Raw genomic sequence first — 21,805 nt, 5'->3', positions numbered from 1 at the left:
GGGGAGAGAGTGAGATAGAAAAAAACAGACAAAGATAAGCAAATACAGAAAAAAAAAGCAAAAGAACGATGGAGGTTTGGAGAAAGAGAGAGAAAGAGAGAAAAAAGACAGGAATTAAGTGTAAGGAAAGCGAGAGCACATGTGAGCTTCGGTGTTGGTTGATCCTGTCTCATACAGAGCAGCGAATGAACCCAGAGACACTGAGCAGCCCTGCCTGCCTCTCCAGCAGGATTTTATCACCTGCGTGAAAGGCGGCTTGAACACACACTGGCCAACGTCATCAATCTCTGCTCTGCTCTGTTGCAGAAGGAACCCGCGAAGGCATTTTACCCTTTAGTGTTAATGTGATGTTTTGGATATTGTTAAGGCAACAAAGTCACACACACAGAAGAACAGTGGTGTGGTACAAACACTTAAAGTTGCTCTAAAAAGTTGCTGGCTTTTTTATTTTCCGTTTTCTGTCTGATACCGGCAGCAACACATAACAAACACACTAACGCGTGTGTGCTGTGAATCAAATTGCCCATGCATGTGCATAAATATTTAGACCTGTATGCTGGCACATATTGCTGAATTGCATTCACCTTTGGGACAGTAGTGTACAGTAGCTGCCTCCATAATTTAGTTTAAATTATTTTGCTCTTGCATGTGAGTTTTCCTTCATTTCTTCTGCATAGATACACTGTTAACTGCATGGCACATGCATGTGCATAGAACAACAGGAGACAGGTGCACACACACAGGCCAGAAAGCAGAGAGTCAACAAACAAAGGTCAGCTTTTAATCATTCCTAGTTTGTTTATTTAGCAGTGGTCAGGTTTTTACTTATAAACCTCGCAAACTCCATTGCAAAATCCCTGCTTTTAGACTCCAGAGAGAACATTCAAACAGTATTAATTCCTCTTGCTGGGAAAAGGGACGGCCTTTTCCCGGAGCAATCCATAACATCTGAATATAAAAATAAATACGAAGAGCGGGCGCGCTCTTAACCCCAAAGTGAGGAGGGAAAAAACCTGCCAGGAAGTTTGACGGCGGTGTATGTTTTTCCTGTGTTTCACCAGTGTCGGGGACAACATTTCTCTCCGCGTTGTCACTCTCTGTGCTGCAGACCACTACCACCTTTCTATCTACTTCTTTTTTTCATCTCTTCATTAAGCCTCCCTTCTCTGTCTCTGTCTTCTTTATCTTTACCCTTGCTCTCACACCCCCTCTCTCTCGGCTGGACGCCCCTGTGCCAGTTAACTCACCACAAGCCAGAGGGAGGACCGCAAGAATGCTTAAATCAGCATAATTAGGCCTGTGTGTACTTTAAACACACACGTTTCCCCCAAGCCTGGACCCCTGCCACCCGTACACCGCTGTGTACGCAGCCACGGCCCGTCTCTTTGAGTCAATAAACACAAACATATCAGCAGTCAGCTTCACACACACGTTCATACAGTATACACACAGACACACACACACATACATATGCAAGACATGAGGTAAAAAATTATGCTGTATCCCTCTCCCACCCAACTTTATCCCATCTACTGAAGCTACCTCCCTCATACAGCTGTCACCTCCCCAGGCCGAAACCACCGTCACCACACTAACACAGTTTGACCCTTTACACTGTGTGGCTGAGGGGGAGGAAAGTAAATGAATTTAATGTGCTGAAAAGTTGCACGTTTGCTGAAAGAAAAAATTTCCATGAGCAAGCCGGTAAAAATTAAGCACGAGCATGCACTAAAACAATGGCAAGGCTCTCAAGTGAGTTTGTGGTTTTGTCCCACACACATCTGTATGTGTTTTAGGTTTCAGTGGTGCATTAACAAACAACTGCCTCTCAGTGAATCCAGGGTGCCCGACTGCATATGGGGATTATCAGTAGTCATTACAGACCATTTAATAATAATCACCACCATCAAAAACAAATCAGTCCAAGCATGTGATATTTGGATGGCCAATATCACTGGATGAGTGGATCATATTAGTAAAGATGGGAACTGATTTGACAGTGTTTGGCATTTAATTTCATTTAAATTATTAAAATATTATTATCACAGGGATCCACACACTGTTAGGCGCTAATTGTTGTCTTTATCTACCTTTTTTGTGGGGCAAAGTGCAGTTCAATATACTGTAAGTATTTGTCGGTGTATCTCTGTGTGAGATAAGAGCAATTACAAAGGTGATACTCGTGAAGCTTCAGTATCAAAACACTCCACAGAAAAGTTTGAAAGTCAGTGACTAAGGCCTACTATAAAGGCGTCCAATAAAAACATCACACTCCCTCCCTCAGGAGCTCAAAGACTCACAGCTCCCGAAGAAGCTTCAGGTGCAGATGGACACTGCAAGAGAGGCCTGCACTTGTAGAAACACAGCACCAAATACATGGACACGACGAAAACCGCATAAGAAGAGGAGTGCCGAACATGAAAGGCCCTGGTAGCCACTCAGCCTGCGGCCTTGTATGTTCATTTCCATTCTAAAGATATGCATGGAGAACAAGTAACTCCAGTAGTGAGTATCACTTATGCCACTGGCTTTGGAAGCACACTGGTGTTGCCATGGAGTTTATATGTCATTAAAGCAAAACATGAAGTTAATTTGATTTCCATTTTTAACATCACCCGCCTCAAAAACAGATAAATTTTATATGGCCTCAGCTTACTTTCCTCCTGGCACAACACTCCAGAAAGTGATCAGAACGCCATGCTCAGTCTACTTTGGAAAATATTTTGTCAGCAGCATTTGATCAAAGTGGTGTGATACTGTTTATATGAGGGTACACACTGAAAACTAGCCACAAAGAAGCCACTCTGTGTCTTCTCTTTCTCTGTCTGTCTTTCTGTCTGTCTGTCCATCTGTATGTCTGTCTGTCTGTCTGTCTCCTTCACACACACACACACACACACACACACACACACACACACACACACGCACACACACAGAGGCATGAACACACTTATTTCTCTGTTTGTGCACTCACACAGCTGTGGATCTTGCGCAGGGTTCAACCAAGGTAAAGATATGGTATATTACGCAATGGCTTATAGATTTTTCCCTTGGCGGCCTGCCAGCGCTCTCAATGGGGGAGAGAGAGTGAGAAAGAGAGAGAGAGAGAGCGAGAGAGAGAAAGAGAGTGAGAGAGGATCAGAGAGCAGCACACTTTGTTCCACAAAGTCTGACTCACTAACTGGATTCACTGGCTCCCTTGCTGGGACTGCAGAGGCCTCTATGACCAGTAGTTACATGAAGGAAATAGGGCTCAACAAAAGCATGTTTGTGTGTGTGTGTGTGTGTGTGTGTGTGTGTGTGTGTGTGTGTGTGTGTGTGTGTGTGTGTGTGTGTGCGTGTGTGTGTTTGTGTGTGTGTGTGTGTGTGTGTCTTGATAATACGAGGGGTAAAGATTGTTGGTGCTTTTGCGTCAAGTATCAGATACATTTATTAGGTCTGGTAGATATTTCAGCTATCACTCCCTCTGGCGATGTGGACTGCTGCTGCTCTATATCCGTCTGCCTCTGCGCACACACACCCACACACACACACATACACACACACACACACACTGTGCAGGCAAAAAATAAATGACCTTAGGTAGTCATTCAACACAGTGGGGTGTTGTGGCTATACAGTCTGCCCTATGTATTTCCATCAGCAACATTTTAGAGATACAATAAACTATATCATATCAAAAATATCAAGACAAGTTACAGTTTACATGCAGAACATCAACTTTTTAATACTTTATGTTTTAAGTACCATGCAAACGTATTTGACAAAGCAAAAACAGCCCTCAGACTCCAAGCACAAATAAATGGCAAATAAATGAATGCCTTTGACGCGGACAACAAAAACTGTAATGTGCATGCATGACAGACATTTCATTTCAGAGTACTTCCAAAATGAGACTTGGAAGAGTCAGCAAGAGCAGCTCAATCTGTTTTGAATCAGACGCTCGCCTGTCAGGATGATCAATCCGACTGTTTTCTTGATTTACTTACTGAGTACGTGACATGCATATGTTAATGAAACTTGTGTGCTTCTCATATCAGTCCTGTCCATATTCTCCCGCCTGGATTAAGAAGGCAGACATACTGTTCGCACACAAGGCCGAAAAAAGCATTCACAGAGCTGATTTGGCCTAGATCTTGCGCACCGAGGTTTCCCCTACTCTTTTAATTGGGCCCTTGATGCTCGACATAGGGTGTACTTCCTCTAATTAGCTATATCTATAGCGTATGGGAGGGTGTATGAATGCATGCATGTGTAAAATCCTCTTTTGAGCAACTCCAAACTAACTAAGAGCTTTAATTTCACGCTAGGCTGCATTGTCCCATTCAGTGGGGTTACCCCCACAAAAAAGCCTCTGAGAAAATCAAAAAGAATGGGCAACGGAGGAGGGGGATGGAGAAAGACAGAGAGAGAGAGGGAGAGAGGGAGAGACAAACAACAACAACAACAACTGAAGCTCATCCTTAAACAATGCAGATCTCTCACTAACCGTTACTTTGCTTTTAAAGGGAGCTAATTGAGGAGGTGGAGAGGGTGGAGGAAGAGGAGCAGGATGAAGAGGAAGGGGAGGCTCTCCCAAGCAGCTGCGAGAAGTGCATACTACTTTGGCTCTTCTCATCTCTCGAGTCCTTGGCTTCCTCACTTTTCCACTGTCTGATCATCTCATCACTTGCTGGCAAACTAACGTCTTTTTTTTTCGCCCGCTGTAAATGACTGTAAACTGCTAGTTGTTCCACCTTTGATTCTCAAACCTGAGAAAAAATAATAGCAGTCTTGCACAGGGAGGATATGCAATTATCAGTCAATCACACATTCATATTACGCACCTAATTCTTACCCACTGCCAAAAATAAAATTATATCAGTAGTGAGTATTGCAACAACAAAGGCTCTGCAGGATAATTGCATATATTTAAGGTCTGGAGATCTTTCTATTCTCATACAAAAGCTGGCAAAGGCCAAACTGTGAGAGATGTTCATAGTATCAGCACACTGATTGGGCTGCTCCTCCACCACGTCTTGTCTATCAGTCTATAACATTCATGAGTGTGCAGCCTGATTTCCGATGAGTGTGTGTGCATGTACATGTGTGTGCCGTATGGCTTGGTAAACACAACTATATCACAGAACAACATAAGACCGCTATAGGGGCTGCCTGCTTCCACTGGCCACAGATCAGCCTAAACCTAATCCACACTAGGAGGCAGAGGTGTGGGGGGTGGGGGGGACTACACATTTTCACACAGACACACACATATCGGACACACACACACATGCCCATCCATCCAGGGGACAGCCACCTATTACCCTGTTGTGCCAATTGCCTCAGTTAAGCATGATAAATCCATTTTCTATGGGCGGTCAGCAAGACTGCACAGATAAGGGATGAGCAGAGCGCCACAGTGTTGGATTTAACTCACCTCCAAGACAGATTCACACACATTCACACGAATACACACACACACACACACACACACACACACACAGAGGAGGACCGACAGCAAAGTACCTCTGGATTTTTCTCCGGCGCCTTATACAGGCTTTTCTATAATATATTTTTAAAATGCTACCAACAAAAACTAATATTTTTTTCTTTTGTACACACGTAACTCTTAAAAAACGTGATGCACATTGTGCGATTTAAAATATCTGAACTAGAGATGAAGATTTTTTAAAACCTCAAATACATCTCAAGAGACAACCCGTTGCTCATGCAAATCTAGCTTTTTTTCTCTCTCTATGTATTCAAAATTTAACTGACATGGACGCGTTGTGCCATTTCCCACTTCCCTGCACTCCTTCCTCCGTCCCATCCCTCCGTCCCTGCCTACCATCTTTCACTCTGGGCCAAGCAGTGTAAGGTGGACCTGGTCTGCCTCCAGCAGAAAGGATGAATAAGTAAAAAGAACACAATGTACCCCTGGGTTCTGCCTGCAACCCACTGCCTGCCTGTCGTCCTGGCACAGTTGGCAGGCCACTTTTACCATGCCTACCGTCCACTACAGCAGCAGACTTATTCTCCACTGCCTGTGCTGTGCCTACCAACTACCTCTGTGTGAGCAGGATTAGTTTGTGTGTGTGTGTGTGTGTGTGTGTGTGTGTGTGTGTGTGTGTGTGTGCATGTGTGTGCACGTGTGTGTGTGGTGCAAAGTGATGCCGGCAAGGCTTGGTATGTTACCAGATCACGCAGGCCCACCTCGGTTTACACCAGCACCGTGGCCATCACCGTCCGGTCCCAGTGAAACCAGAACCGAGGGCTGACGCAGGAGAGCCATCGGCCCAAAACAGGGCAGGAGTAAGAAACACACACGTACAGTACACATGCACACGCACACACATACACACCTGCACACACATAGACACACGCACGGCTAGGACAGCCTGGTGTGGACCTTGAAGTTTTAATGAATTGATTCTGGTGACTGATGACAGGGAACGCAGGAAGACAACATAAAACAAAGTTTGACTTAAAGAAAGATGTGTTTCATTTAGAAGATATTTAGGAAAATATAGATACAAATTACTTGTGTGGGCTCCACACACATATTGCCACAAAGACTTTTTGCCTCTCCATATGCACTGATTCACAAACACCATTTTGTGGCGATTATAAGTTCCTTTATCTCCATCACCAAAGATACTGACTACAAAATCTCTACATTTCTGTCTCTGTGGCAATGGCTGTATGGCATGGCTACAGTATGTATGGCTTTCACTGCTTGCTTTCAAGTGCTTTGCCAATCTGCACGGCTGAGTGAATTTCAAGGACTCATTTGATCTCCAAATCTAAAAAAAAAGGAAAAAAAAAGAAAAGAAAAGACCACTTTAGAAGTGCAAAGAATTGAAGACATGAAGCGCTTATGGGCCAGAATCGAGCAAGCAAATACAACTTATTTTGCGTGTGAACTGTGCGGGAAACAGTCAAACAATCTCCCGCACGGTGTTAAACATCTCAGAGAGACAGAGAGAGTTTGTAGCAAAACGCTTCAAAAGTTGGCAGTGTTTGTGAGACGCGCTCTATATTAGCAGCCCACATCTCATTTGGATAAGCGGGACTTAAGTGGAGTCTGAAATAATTGATTTCAAAACGCAGCACATAAAAGTTTTAATTAACGACGCCTCCGCGACCTTCAAACCGCATTAAAACTTTATGCAAATGCATTTCCGTCACAGGGATGTGAAACAATGCCACGTAGCCCGTAAAAAACACTCCCGGTGCTGTTTGGCAAGTGCATGTGCACCACTTTTGGCTGATCGGCTCCGTCACCTACCAGGCCATTCCAGCAAAGCTTTTATCAGCATTAATAATACATTGTAGATTGTTTACACCAGTTTTGCATGTTTTCTGTGATTTGTGAATTATTTACATGACTGAGATCGTAGAACAGAGTCTACAAAAGACTATAGCAGTTATTTGTACATTATGCACATTAGTACAATTCATCCATGTATGACTGGGTGCACACACACACACACACACACACACACACACAAACCCAGTCACACACAAAAATAAACTACAGTTACGCCTTTCTCAGCTTCAAACCACAGATCATTAAAACAGGCGATTAAAGCTAATTAAAGGCGGATGTTTAAAGTCAAGTTTAAATTACAGGTGTGAAACAGAGAGGTATCACTTATGTGCTACGCAGCGAGCAGGACGCACGGACGGTTTTCAAGTAATTTTTTATCTGCTGTTATCTTTTAGCCGGCATAATGTGCTCTAAGTACAAGCACAACTTCTCAAGGAGATATGAGAGAATGCAAACAAACTCAGCTCTGCTTGATATCCACCAGTAGGACCGGGAGACGCAGTAACAGCAGCCTAAGCAGATCAATATGTATTGCGCATATGGGCAGCACGCGTCCATGCGGCGCTCGTGTGAGAGGATCTGCTGCCAATTAATTTTAATTAATGGAAAGAAAGAGGAAACTCGATGCGGACCTCTGCCTCATACCACCAGGCTTGGAAAATTATCTGTGCTAAATATGCAGTAGGGCTGTTGGACTTATTTTACGGAGCAAATCAAATAGACTATTGATTAGAAAAATGTCTCCCTCGCTGTTTATAACTCACTAGACGCCAGAAAAGGTCAAGAGCAAAAGAAAAAGAAAAAAAGGGGGGACAGAAATAAAAAAGACAGGCGCGTTTTAAGTGCAGCTTATTTTGCAGCCACGGCTTCTGACTTTGTTGCAGTGACAGAAAAAGATGTGATGAAATATCATTTTGCATTTGAGCAGTGCTGTTCTCTTCTTTCTGACCACTATAAACAATCAAGAGAAAATATGGTGAGGTCTGCTCAGGAGGCCTGAAATAATACTGAGAAGGAATCCTGCATGGTTTCCACGGAGCTTGTCAAAGTCACACACTGTTCTGTTTAAGGAACCGACTGATTGCAATTTATCTACTTCATCTCATTACATGCGCGCCTAATGTTATCTCAAAAATATTAATATATGATCCCATAACATACAAACGCAAAACAGCTTAACTCTGAAAACGAGAGGCGGGCAGGCCGTGACCTCCCCGCAGCACTTAAACATGTAACCTACAGGCCTGAAGCTAAACAGCTGTGACTTCATAATGCAAAATCATTTCACAGTGTGAATTAATGTGTACACATTAGAGTGCATAAGGCTGATAATTAAGTTCCTGCACTGGATAACTTCTGACTAACGGAAGCTCCTGACCTCAGACTAAACCATACTGCCTGCTGATAAATACGGATGTTAAAAGGTCATATTCAGCTCGATCTTTATTTAAAAGGCCTTTTATGGGAAAATACTGAAGCATAAAAGCGACTTTTAGCCCGGTGTCTGATGTGGTAAAGCCGAGGGGAGTGAGGGAAAAACGGACCTGCGGCGGCCTGGAGCTGAAGCTCGGCGCGCCTGCAGCTCTCTTGTGTTAACTCTGCAGTGACTGAACTAAATGTCTGCATCTGTGAACTGAAGCTTCATTTAAAAGGGATACCTTTACATATGTGCTCATGGACAGCACAAAAAGCACGGCGCTGCAAGAAAGACTAAAAGAAAGAAAAAGGTCATTTATGATTTGACCTTTGCTGTTCGTGAGCTGTTGTATGATGAAATCACCTACACATCGACACAAGTCAAATCCCGCACATTAAGAAAAAGACTGTGGTGAAAAATAATAATTAAAAAAAAAAAAAACAGAAAGAAAGAAGCAACAGGGCACTTTTGTCAAAACTGCTTAAAGGATAACGTTGCCCAGTATTTTCATTGTGGAGGCATTCATCAATTGAAGATTATTTTCTAGTGGACATATTTTTTTTTACATGTAATAAACCTAAGGGTGGCTCCTGTGTTTGATAGATAAGTCTTGACTTATTTCGGTATAGTACCACAAGTGCGTACAAGGGTTGAGGCCCGAAAGGTCAAAACTGAGTCTATCATTGGGCATTTAATTACAAAAACGTGAGCTGACTATTAAAAGTGGACATTTAAATTATGCCATATATTTTATCATATTGTTTCAAGATAAATAAAACCAAAACTAACCCCTTAATCACATGTATACAACTTCTTACTGAACCATTACCCCAAACGGCTTGGGAATAATACGCACAAGATAAAGCCTGCTTTTCTTTTTTACTGTGAGTGAATCCATTACAAAGCTCCGTTGTGTGCTCTCTTTAAGTCAATGAAGTGAAATTATTTAGGCAAGTGGCTTTAAGGCTTCTTTTAAGGTCAACTGTATTTTGTGATTAATCAAACTTGCAACCATGCAGCCCGGACTCTCCACACGACACACGCCCACACTTCCCTCTGTTGTCTCAGGGTGTCCCCGCAAAAAAAAAAGAAGCTGCTGAAGTGGAATAAACTAAACGATAATTATGAACGTGTCTACGGTGACCCTAAAGGCCCCCCAGCGCCGACCGCGGCTGAAGACCGGCAGACCTCCGTAACAGCCGCAAGTCAGAAACCCTCCTTCATATAAAAAAAGGAAACTGTCCCGCAACTCAACGAGCCGTATTAAAACTCGATTCGTGGTTTATTATGTTTGTCGATAAAGCTGATTATTGCCTCAGGGCAACTGTAATTGGTCGCCAACTGTCAGGGCACCGAGCCCTTCTTCCCCTTTCTCCAACCTCCGTTTTATATAAAATAGATTTGGGAGAAGCGCCATTTTCTCTCCAAACCATGCGCAATGAGACGCACAAGAAAAGCCCGTTGGAGGAGTGCCATTAAAAAGAAAGGGGGAGAGAGAGCGCGAGAGAGAGGGGAGAGAGCGAGAGAGAGAGAGAGAGGGAGAGAGCGAGGTTAAACACTACCGGGGAAAAGAGAGCAGAGCTGGAAAACAGGTCCTTAAAAAACGCAACAAATGACAAGCAGCAGTACGGCAGACAACACAACACTGTAACCACAAACAGTACACGGAGGCGCACTGTACCGGAAAAAAAATAGCAACGGAGAAGAGCATGAAAATCGGCGATAATTATTTTTTTCATACCTGTGTCAAGCAGTAAGGGGAGTACATGGTTGTGTCTAGAGATGAAAATTGGAGTTGCTGATAATAAAGTTGGATGGAGGTTCGCTGCGGTGCCGCATTGCAAAGCCGCTGTGGCTCAGTCCAGGCTGTAACCCCGCCTCACTCACAGTGAAAGCTCCGCACTAACTTTAGGGGAAAGTTTTTGCTGCTCTCTCTCCCTCCCTCCCTCCCTCTTTCTCTCTAGCTCTCCCTCTCTCTCTCCCTCCGCGCTTCTCTTTCAGATCGACACAAACCTATCTGTATTTTAAAAATGATCTTTTTTTTCTTTTTCTTTTACAGTTTCTCTTTTTCAGAAATCTTCGCTAAAACCTCAGAGAAGGATTCGCATGAGATACAGTGTCCCTACAGTACTGCAGGGGCTTATAGTGCGCATGTGGCACTGGTGAGTTCAGTCCCCCTCGTCGTGTTTTATGGTATTTTATAAAATTCAAAGAGAATATCTGCAATATTTATACTATATTTCCAAGTACGGACAGTTCTGCATGGGTGTCTGTAGCCATCCTGCTCTCTGGAATGATTGTTCTGCCTTTCTCTTTCATGCAGCAACAATTTAGTCATATATTTGCCGCATTATTTTATATATATGTTGTTACATGTCTGTCTGTCTTGGATATAGTCGATATATACATAAGCCCAGAGAGACAGACATACATAGCCTACATACAGACAGAGATACATACAGATAGGTAGATAGACAGAGAGAGAGAAAGAGAGAGAAAGAAGACAGCCAAAGCTCCAGTTTAGACAAATGTAACAATGATTAAAAAAAACCCCAACAACATTTTTGTCTCACAGCTGACAGTTTGTCTTTGTTACTCAGTGATAAGTTACTTCATTGTTATATACACCAACAATTAGCATGGAGGCAGATTTCCACACAGTTATCTTTTTCCACTTTCATTTTCTGTGCTGTTACACAAAATGCAGAAGCAAACCTATGTGTGACCATAATAGAAACAAAGGTTTGAAATTTACAACTGAAATCTCTGCTGCGGTATTTTTGGTCAGCCTGTCAAGCTGGAGAGTGACACAAAGCTTTCAGCACACAGTAAACTAATTCAAGTGTCTTAAGTGGAAGAGGCCCCCGTATTGTCAACTTGAGTATTTGTTACTGTAAATTTAAAGTGTGCAATGGATAAAGTGTTTGATGCGGTGGGAACATCAGCTCCATTGTGGGCCAAACTTATTTGTGTTTAATTCATTTTACAAGGTGTCACGGCTGGATTTGAGGCCCGACACTTGGCTGAGGACGGTCCTAGCTGCACAGTTTGGGTACGAGACGATCCTTGTCTGAAAGCTATAAACTAGACCACATTATATTTCCAGTAAAAGGAATATTCAAATGTTCTCAATATTTCTTGAATGCCCTCAAGGAACTAAAGAAGTCCAAAGTTATTGCGGCAAGTTGTACATTTACTGTCTGACTGATTGTAATTTATGCAGCTGTGATACTCCTTGGATTCCTGATTTTCTCTTTTTTTAACCCAGTACGTCATATTCCAGTTTACTGTATATGTACATGGAGACAAAAGATACCTGAACTTGGATAAAGTGGTCTAAACCAGTTTCACTGTGACTTCTATTGTATGGAAGCGATACACTCTGTTTCTAATCAGGCTTGGTTTTATCCTCGCCCGCTCCCTGCTCCTCAGCCTAATCAAACTCATATATGCAGGCAGAGTGCCTGCAATTACACATAAGCCCCTGCCTTGTGCATGTGTGTGAGCGAGAGTGTGTGCATGAGCATTGTGAGAGTGTGTGTGTGTGTGTGTCTTTGTGAATACAATTCTGTATGTGCGTATGTCTAACTGTGTGTGTGTGCAAGGGTGCGGTTTTGGGGGGTTGAAGTCACCCCAGTGCTCGAATGCCAAGTTTTTCTGGGGGATATGAAGCTGTGCAGCTTTACGAGACCTCAGCCTATGTAGGATACTTAGACACTCACACCACAGACACACATGCATAGAATGTACAGTATACACACATGTGCACACACACATATACGTACACGGCCACAAATGTCTTGTGGCCAGAGATATGCTGGCACAAGCAACTAGAAAAGGAATTAGAATCAGAAACAGGAGAAAATTACAAAATAAAAGTGGAAGAAAGTGAAGCATATTGAGGTGTAGTCTAGTCCTCCTTTCCCATAGTCTCTCCTCTTTCCAAACCACACCCCACCACGGCACAGGCCCAAACCCCAGAGCCTTTGTGTGCTCCCTCGCTTTTCCCTCTTTCTCTTTCTGTCTACCCGCTTTTCTATTTCTCCTTCGTTCTTTTTAGTGACCTTTTTTCTCTTTTTTTCTATCTTTTAGCTGTCACCTCTCTCTTTCTGCCGTCTTAATCACACACACTGTCCCTTTCGTCTGTCTGACTTTACTGGCCCGTCTTTGTCTCGCTGGCTACAGTCTTGGCCCATACGACCACGTCAGTATTCAACACAGGCGCTTGGCTGCAACAAACAAACTATAGCAACCACAGGAGTTACAAAACACTGATGCTCAGGTTTTCTCTCCAAATTCTCTTTTTGCCCGTGATCAAACACGTCCTCTCTGACCATCACCTATGAAAGCCCCCGAAGCGCACAGGGCTCTAGCGGTTTTCTGAGTTTGCCATTAAAAAAGCACACGAGAAAACCATATGGTGTGTCTAAAGTTAGCATGTTGTGGTCTCCCATTGACACACAGCACTGCCCATATACTTGCTGTTTACCATCGCCTGTGGCTAGGCCATTAAATATTAAAAGTGATGTAGCATACTGATACTGCCATTAGCATGCTAAATGTGTGAGACAGGTGGTTGAGGCTGCCTTTCCAAAGGCAGGAAATATGTGAACGGAAAATGTGTGTAACTGTGCCGTTTACTACGCTGTACAGTGTAAATATTGTTTGAGTAAGCTGTTTATGTGTGCTCTGGGAGGGAGCATGCCAGTCAAATGCATACAGGCATATGCAGTCAGAAAGAAATGGCTGACTGGCCGTTATGGCTAACAAGCATATCATACACAGTGTGGATCCTGGAGACTCTATGGATCTGTTTGCAATCTGAGTGTGTGTGCGGAGCAATGTGTTACGCCTCCTGCTTTTTATGTGTTTACTGTGTGAAATAGCTCCATATACGTTTTACTCAACTGGTTTGGATTCCTGCCTTTCTACCGTGTTTGTATTCAACAGGAAGAAAATGTATAGATTTCAGGTATCATAATTTCTTCAACATGTCAGATTACAGCACGCAGGCAAAAGGAGAGGTTTTTACCAACCAGCCAAACTGTCGTCTATAAACTCAAGCTGAAAGACGACATGCTGTTTTTTACTAAAGATATGAAAACTACCACATGCAGAACATGTCAGAAAGTGTCCTGTAAAAGACAAAAAAATCTCATATTTTTGTTTTGTAATGCTTTTCAGTTTTATTCTGTTTTAACTGGCTGCAGCGTAGCATAAATAAACCTTGAAAAAATAATTGTCACAGAAAAGTTGACATTTTGAGGAAATATGGTGTTCATGCAGGGTACTGTTGCCACATGTCAGCACATTTGACACATGGGTTCAGGGCATCCATGATGACATGGGGGAGATTTTACAGGTAGTGCATATACAGTATGAACATGCTCACGGTAAGAATGTCAACACTCAGAAACGTGTGTGTATTTCCTGGACACATTAACCCCAGAACCTACAATTTAAGATCTGAAGAATGAAGATAATTTAGTGGTTAACATCCCCACAGTGCAGTCTGACCCTGTAAAAATTACTCTGCAACATGCACTGATGAGTCTATTGTACTCTGAATGCCCTCCTCCTCCCAACTGTGGTAAATCTTTATAAAGGATTATATTTAATGGACTGGGCTTGTTTGAGTGTCCAGGAAATAAATCTGTGAGACATCGACATGACAGGGACAGACAAAGAGAGCTTGTAGTGTGTGTGTGTGTGTGTGTGTGTGTGTGTGTGTGTGTGTGTGTGCGTGTGCATATATACCCTATATGTATCAGACACGAGGAAACATTCAGGCATCCCTGGACCTCTAGAAGGATCGTCGTTCACCAGGTACGTGTCAGTAGCCTAAAAAACAACAACAAAGAGATGGTTATTTAATGAAATGTTTAATTAAAGAGTGCAATGATTTTGTCATAATATTAACAACTTTCTTAGGATGCAGAGGTCAGTCATTTTTGGCACTAAGGCACCAGAAATTCTAGCATTTGTTGAATTAGTAGCTGCTGAATAAACCTGCAGTGAATTTGTGGCCCAATACAATATATGAAAACATTTTACTCAGACATTTAAATGATTTAATTTCTCTCCATATTTACCTAAATGCAATTTTATATCTAGCATTTTTTTTGTTTTGTTTTGTTTTTGAACAAATGTCAAACAACACTGCCCCTAAGAAATAATGCAGTTAAAAAAAGTTAGCATTTTTCACAAAATTCTAAGAATTTATTAAAATCCAGTGAGACAGTTGTGTCCTCAGGTCACCCTGATCAAACATAGATTTTCTTGCTTCCCCTTTGTGAGACAATCCTAAAATTTAACTGTACTATATGAATCAGCCTTATAACCCCTACTGGTTTCATTTCTCCACAGAAAGCACGGCGCCTGCTAACAACTCTTGCACTATACATCCCTAGCCAGAATGTCTGTAAGTACCAGTGTGCATGCATGCATGTGTGTGTAAGTGTGCATTCAGGGAGCTTCATTTGTATTCTAAGTCAAGCAGGCAGTCAGGCAGTCAGGCAGGCAGGCAGGCAGGCAGGCAGGGTTCTGGCAGGGCCCGGAGCTGTGAAATGGGCTCTCCTTGCAGTTCTGCCGTTGATTGGATCAACCTATCCCACTCTACTTAGCCGAAGGGAGCCCAAATCCCACAGCCGCTGTGCCGTTCCGTGAAATCCTATTTCATTTCACAACTTTAACGGATAAAAAAGCGTGCACACACGCTTGTGCCAGCCCAAGACCCCATGCCACATTTATTTAGCTGAACAGGAGCGGAGAGAAAACAGTGTATTTGGTGTGTGGAAACGTTTAAATGCACATCACCCTCTTGAAAATATAATCACCTGCACGTATGTAAGTTTTTTTTTTCCACGCCCATGAGCTCTCGGACCTCGCACACAAACACATAGCAACACACACAAGCACACGCACACACCAACGCACACGTGCATGCCACTTACGCAGACACACAGACACAAACCCCATAATAAGAGCCAGACATTGGCAGACCACACAGCCCTGAGTTGTGGTGAAAACAAAGGCTATTCATATCCTTCGCAATGAGAGGTCTGTACAGCTAACTCTCTTTCTCCCTCTCTCCCCGGTCTCTCCCCTCAGCTTTTTATTACAGATAATCTGCACTCGCAAACCTTCCATTTTTCTGCAATTGTGCGATTTCTAATCATCTTTATTAGTCCATAAACATGTTTTTTTATTTTTAGTCTCTTTTTATAGCCGAGGCCTCCAGCTCCTTAAGGGGGCAACACAGTGCCCATTGTTGAGTCTCAAGAAGAGGATGAAGCCAGGAACGGAGTGAGAGAGGCCTGCTGATAAGACTGCAAAGCATTATGGGAATGGGGTAGCAGAGTTCCTCAGGTACACATATACACATACAAGCTGATATACACACACACACACACACACACACACACACACACACATGCGCACAGACACACACAAGACAAAATGCAAACACTCAAAGTCTGCCAGGCCACATGTGATAATGAGATGATGCATCTGATTGGCTGGCGGATAGAATAATGGCCTGGATCCACGGCACCTGTGTGGGGGTCCGCACCAGCGCGAGCTTGCTGACTACCAGCAAGCGGACCACAATGCATCAGGTGTGCTGGAGCGTCCGTGATTGGCTGTCCCTGGCCAGAAACAGGGTCAGGTGCACTAGCAAGCCTCCTCTGATTGGTTGAGCCAGACCCAAAAAGCTGCGGGTGGGAAAGAACTGTTTTCATTGGCTGCCACTGCCTCATTCTGCTGGTGAATGGGTGTCTGGGAGGATGGCACTGGGACAACTGGTTCAACTGGGAGTATCTAAGGAATCACACTAACTATTTGAGAATATCTTTGTACATATGCAGCCCTTCATATACAGAGAATCTCAATATTACTCATCCTTTAACTTGGCACAAACATCGTAAAACACACCAAAAAAAGCAACTGCACTCCAAAAATAGATAATTTGCTCCCATTTCATATTAACCAAGCAACAAAGAAGAATTTAAATGCCCTCTTTATGTCGTCAGCCAAAGAAACAGGTGTTGATGAACCTCAATCTCATTGTGCAACAGTGAATAACATGGAGCTAATGAATAGGCTAAGCTCTGTACCTGCCACTGGGGAGGCCAGAACATACTGACTCCCTTTGTAGTAAACCCCTCAAAAAAACTCCAGGCCCCCAAACACTCTCTCCTGCAGCAGTGTATGAATTATATATTGTACTATATATATAGAACATATGCCCGGCCCATATGGCCAGCCCTGAGCGAAAAAATCTCAAAGCCCTCCTTAATTAACATTTTAGAGGGAAGATTCGGAGGCGGGAGATTGAGTCAGTGACCTATTTGGAGTCCATCATCGCCCAATGCAAATGTGTTAATTGAGACAGATTTTCCCACTCCACAAATATGTGGAGTAGGGGATGCAATGGAGATGGATTTTTTTTTTTTTTTTGTCTGAGCCATCTGATCTAAGGTAGGGGTATAGGATCTGTTTTAAAAACTGCCTTTCCTGCTGCCTCCACTGACAAAAGACACTTCTCTTTCACTTTCTCCCTCACTATCTCACACAGGGCTCCTTGGCTGGCTCTCTATCTGTCTCTCTCTCTCTCTCTGGGTATATGTGTTGACGACCATATGGCCACATTCTTTGGAGGTGAGATCTCCGAAAACCTGCTCACACACACTCACACACATACTCACACACACACACACACACACACACACACACACACACACACACACACACACACCTCCACAGAGCTCTGTGTATGAAAGGCCCTGATGGTGGAATTTGTTCTCAGATGGCTCCATTTTAAAGCACATGAATGGCAACATATCAATGATCCTCCTTCTCTATCTTTCTGTGTCTCTGCATCTCGCAACACACATGCACTCACACACTAATTCACCACCTACAAACAAAAAACTTACACTGCTCACACACCTGGTGCAGTCCTTGTTTCCAGAGAGCATTTATTCTGGCTGCTGCACAATCATCAACCACAGCCACTATCAGTGCTGTCAGTCCATCTTTTAAAAACCATAATTATTATCACCACCATTGTGTCTTAAAGCGCCTTTTTATCATCATGATTTGGTGGCTGAAAATAACACTGCCAAGTTTAAGGCACAGGATGAAAATGGGGGGTGGGGAATGGGAGGGGGGGGAGAGAATGAGAGAGTCCAGCCAACCTGCGTGAGATGGCAACCACTTCAAAGAAGCCGGGCCGCACCGGCGATCTGTTCCACGGTGTGTGAGGGGTGTATGAAAGGCAGAAATGGCCGCCGTGTGAGTCCCTGCCAAAGCTACCTCGGGGAGAAATGTTGGAAAAATACGATTTTTCACACAGCCATCTCTGGGGGGGTGGGGGTGGGGTGAAGGGGAAAACGGGTAGAATAAGAAAGAAGATGAGAAACTGAGGGGCTGCATTAAAAAAAGAAGGATAGATGGATGGCTGAGCAGAATGGGGCTAATTATTTCACTCCACTTGTGGGTCCTGAAGGTTTTTGTTGGGTCAGAAGTACAGCCAAGACGCAGTGCTGAAGATTGCATTTGGCTTAATTGTGCAGTTGTGTTTTACACAATAGTTAATGGTGGGATTCTGGAGGAGGCATGAGGCAGTTTCTGTTAAGGAGGCCTGACTGCAGGAGGCAGGGGTAAAATATAATTTTGGATGACTTAAGCAGAAAACATTCGACTTGCCGGCATGTATACCGGCAGGTCAGCCATGTGTGCGTATGCATGTGTGTGGGTCAAGTCAAAGTTGCATATATGCAGATCAGCTGGGTGAGGTGCAATGTTTGAATCCCTGAGTAATTGATGTGAAACTATGCCAGCCCAAACAATAGCTGCCCTGATTCCTTGCAAAGAAATACTCACCAAAACTCTTACGGTGAAACAAGTTTGAACAGAGCACACATTGTGACACACCCCAAGATTCGCTTGGCCTGGCACCTCGCCTGTCAACTACTGATCTTGCTCGACAGGCTGGCCTTTAGATAACACCATGCCAATTGTAACACTGAACTTCCCGGGCTGCAACATTTTGCTGCCACACTGCTCGCACCATACACCGCCTCCGTACACTAGGTAACCAAACGCCACTGGCACCCCTTTTCCTACACGGATCCTAATTCAAGCTTTTTTTAATGGCTAAACCACACTCAGTTAAGGCCCTTGCCGCACTGGCTATGCGCATTTAACAATGAGGTTTGGGCTGGTACAATCAGCCCTTTGTGTCACACGAGGACTGATCCATGGGGAGATTTTCTTGTGGTTATGGTTCTAATACAGCACAGTTTACCGCAAAGACCAGGAAGCATAGAATTACATTACAAAAAACACACACACACACACACACACACACACACACACACTTGGTATGACTCAATAAAGCAGCGTGTTGAGCTTGTGTAAAATGTCTCACCCACTTCCAACTCAACTGAAATGATACTCTAAAAATTTATTTAATAATATGTTAAGGTTCACGCCCACCTCCCAGCTTGGCACCAATAACAGTCTTGGCTTTGACTTGAGTGACAGGTTCTGTGGTTGGCAGGTTTTTCTCTGCAACAACCGCAGTGCAACCGACTGTGAAATTATAGGCCTAGAATCAAAACAAAATGAGGATTGTTATATCACTGCCAATTATGAAGCATTGTCTAATGGTTCGTTTACCTTAAGAAAAGATAATGTGACAGCTGATATCACAAATCACATATGGCCTTTAATTTGACATTTTAAACCACTTGAGGCCTGTGCAGGTATGATTGGGTGTCACACAAACTAACATGCATTTTTGGCAGGTGAGCCCAGTAATAAAGTTATGTAACAATGATATTTAAACCACAGGAAAATATGTGTTCACATCAACTGATGTGTGTGTCACTCATCTGGGGGACAGGTGGGACAAGTTGGTCCTGTAAAGTTGGTGGATTACAATAAACGAGAAGAGGCAGACTTGAAGACGCTCTGTATAATATTACTGTATGCGAGACACTTTTGCGTAATGAGGATGACACTGAACGTACCCTCCAGTCTGAGTTTTCAGGACTATACTACATGCTAGAACACCTCTGCCAAACATAAACACATATGAGGAATTTGTTGTACCATAATCAGTCAATATAGTAGTATAGCAGTAAAACGTGCTCATGACAGGAGTTTTAATTTACGTAAATTGTATCAACAGCTGCACATATTCTGTTCTCTTACTGATGATTCGTCATGTGTTTATCTTTTTTATGTTTTAATGTTTTTAGTATTGTCTTTATTTGTGAGACATTTCAGAACTAATGTTGCCGTCCATATAAACATCTCATTTTATTTCTATGTCTAATACAGGAGGTCCTGACCTGAAACCTGCCAGAGGACTACTGAATTGCAGTTTTTGTATAATAGTATTAAGAAGACTGCTTGGCCAACTGTGTTTGCAGTTACATTATTGGTGGAACGGGAATATTGTGTTTCTAATAAAGAAATACTGTATTCTTACCTTTTAAAGTGATGTATTTTTACATTACTACAAAAAACTTCCCATCATCATCTAACAACCAAATATTTGAACAAGTCCTTCTTGAACCAAAAAGCTCAACACATCATCATCATGAGCTATATGTCTAATTACAAAACACATGAAATTGTGTTTTTGTGCCAAATTTTGGCACCTTTACTGTAATCTCTTGGGTTGATAATGAAGATGAATTATAATGTAGGTCACGATTTTAGGCCATTATGATTATAATTTAAGACCATTATAATTCAAAAGAGTTGAACTGCAACATGCTAGAGAGGCTGTTTAATGTCAAATAATCACTTGCTACATCATCCGGTACACTGAGAAAAAGCAAAGTAAAATATTTATCTCTCTAAAGGATACAGGATTTAAAAAAGATAAGATATATCATTATCAACCGACCAGAGATTCTTCCTTTTGATTTTGTGATCAACATGAAATGCTACGTCGCGGTGCCCGTATTCACACTGCTTTCCTTTACAGGCACTCTCTGCACTTGTTTGGGGGGCACAAAGACGATCTGTTTGTCACCTCACCTCCCCACCCCCTTGTAGTCGCTGTAAAGTGTCATCAACTACGCAAATGAAGTGCCCATTGATAAAAAACAGCAGCTGCCTCAGATAGAAAAAGACACAGTCCGGGTGCAAGGTGGAGAACTGTGCAGCACCCCTGCGCCACACGGGCTTACAAAATGCTTGCAGAATATCATCACCATCATCCTCATCATCATTCTCATCATCATAAAAAGGGTGATGAATACCGCCCACATGCTGTCTCTATATGCTGGCCTTTCAGATCTCCTCAGACTGCGGTCGCGTGTGTGTTTTTATGCTGTTTGATCTGAGCAGCGCAGCGAGATCAGCCTCCACTTTGTCAATCGGTGTCTACAAACGCCTCTGCAAACAATTCAGCCTGCACACTGTTAACCCACCAGTTGGGCTAAATCAATTTAAATTAGGAAACAGATTCTTTTTTTTTCATATTGTATATTAGAGGCATAATTATCACAGCCTTGTTGTGTCTTTGGGAAAGGTTTAAGGAAATAACGTGCCTGAGGTTGCAGATCGCAAAAATAATGCGAGATATTTATATGGTAAAAAAGGTAAATCTGCATTAAAATACATTGTTGGGATGCAAGTGATGTGAGACAATTTGCATGTTAGATGTTGTTTTTTTTTTTAAACTTTGTTAATCAGAGTGAGTTTAGACGCTTTATAAGTATCAAACTGGTCAGGCAATGTGATTATACTTATACACATAACACACACATATTTTCTCTCTCTCTCTCTCTCTCTCTCTCTCACACACACACACACACACACACACACACACACACACACACACACACACACACACACACAGGTGCGTTGTATCGTCATCTGTGGCCTCACACAGCCAACTCTCACTCTGCGTGTCCAACAAAGTGCAGATTTCCCCTTTTTTTTTTTTTACAAAGAAATTAGAAACCTACAAAAAAAAGCCCTGCAGTTAAACACATGCAATGTTTGGTTTATTTTCAGTCCTATAGACTTTACCCTATAGACCCAACAGAGGG

General features: G+C 42.9%; 1 protein-coding gene and 1 long non-coding RNA gene across 14 annotated transcripts in view; one reads left to right on the top strand and one right to left on the bottom strand.

The window, feature by feature from the left end:
• LOC127354152 (nuclear factor 1 X-type) overlaps positions 1 to 21,805 on the bottom strand; it is a 111,324-nt gene that overhangs the window by 88,568 nt on the left and 951 nt on the right. For 9 of the 10 annotated variants that reach the window (XM_051383860.1, XM_051383857.1, XM_051383859.1 and 6 more), the window contains exon 2: positions 14,487 to 14,570. In XM_051383860.1, coding sequence (XP_051239820.1) covers positions 14,487 to 14,570 — 84 coding nt within the window. Of the gene's footprint in view, positions 1 to 10,470; positions 10,632 to 14,486; positions 14,571 to 21,805 lie in introns of those variants that run through there. The other variant, XM_051383856.1, reaches the window with a different exon arrangement.
• On the top strand, positions 10,647 to 20,237 carry LOC127354175 (uncharacterized). Of its 4 annotated transcripts, none has more exons than XR_007881481.1 (5): positions 10,647 to 10,891; positions 15,096 to 15,150; positions 15,944 to 16,097; positions 17,305 to 17,387; positions 20,079 to 20,237. It is a non-coding gene; the product is annotated as an uncharacterized LOC127354175 (long non-coding RNA). The 4 variants fall into 4 exon arrangements; XR_007881480.1 differs by having other exon boundaries at positions 11,720 to 15,150; XR_007881479.1 differs by lacking the exon at positions 10,647 to 10,891 and having other exon boundaries at positions 10,905 to 15,150.

The sequence above is a fragment of the Dicentrarchus labrax genome, unplaced genomic scaffold (genome assembly GCF_905237075.1).
Source record: "Dicentrarchus labrax unplaced genomic scaffold, dlabrax2021, whole genome shotgun sequence".
NCBI lineage: Eukaryota > Metazoa > Chordata > Actinopteri > Moronidae > Dicentrarchus > Dicentrarchus labrax.
Note: the sequence above shows the minus strand (reverse complement) of the source record. Positions and strands in the feature narration are given on the sequence as shown.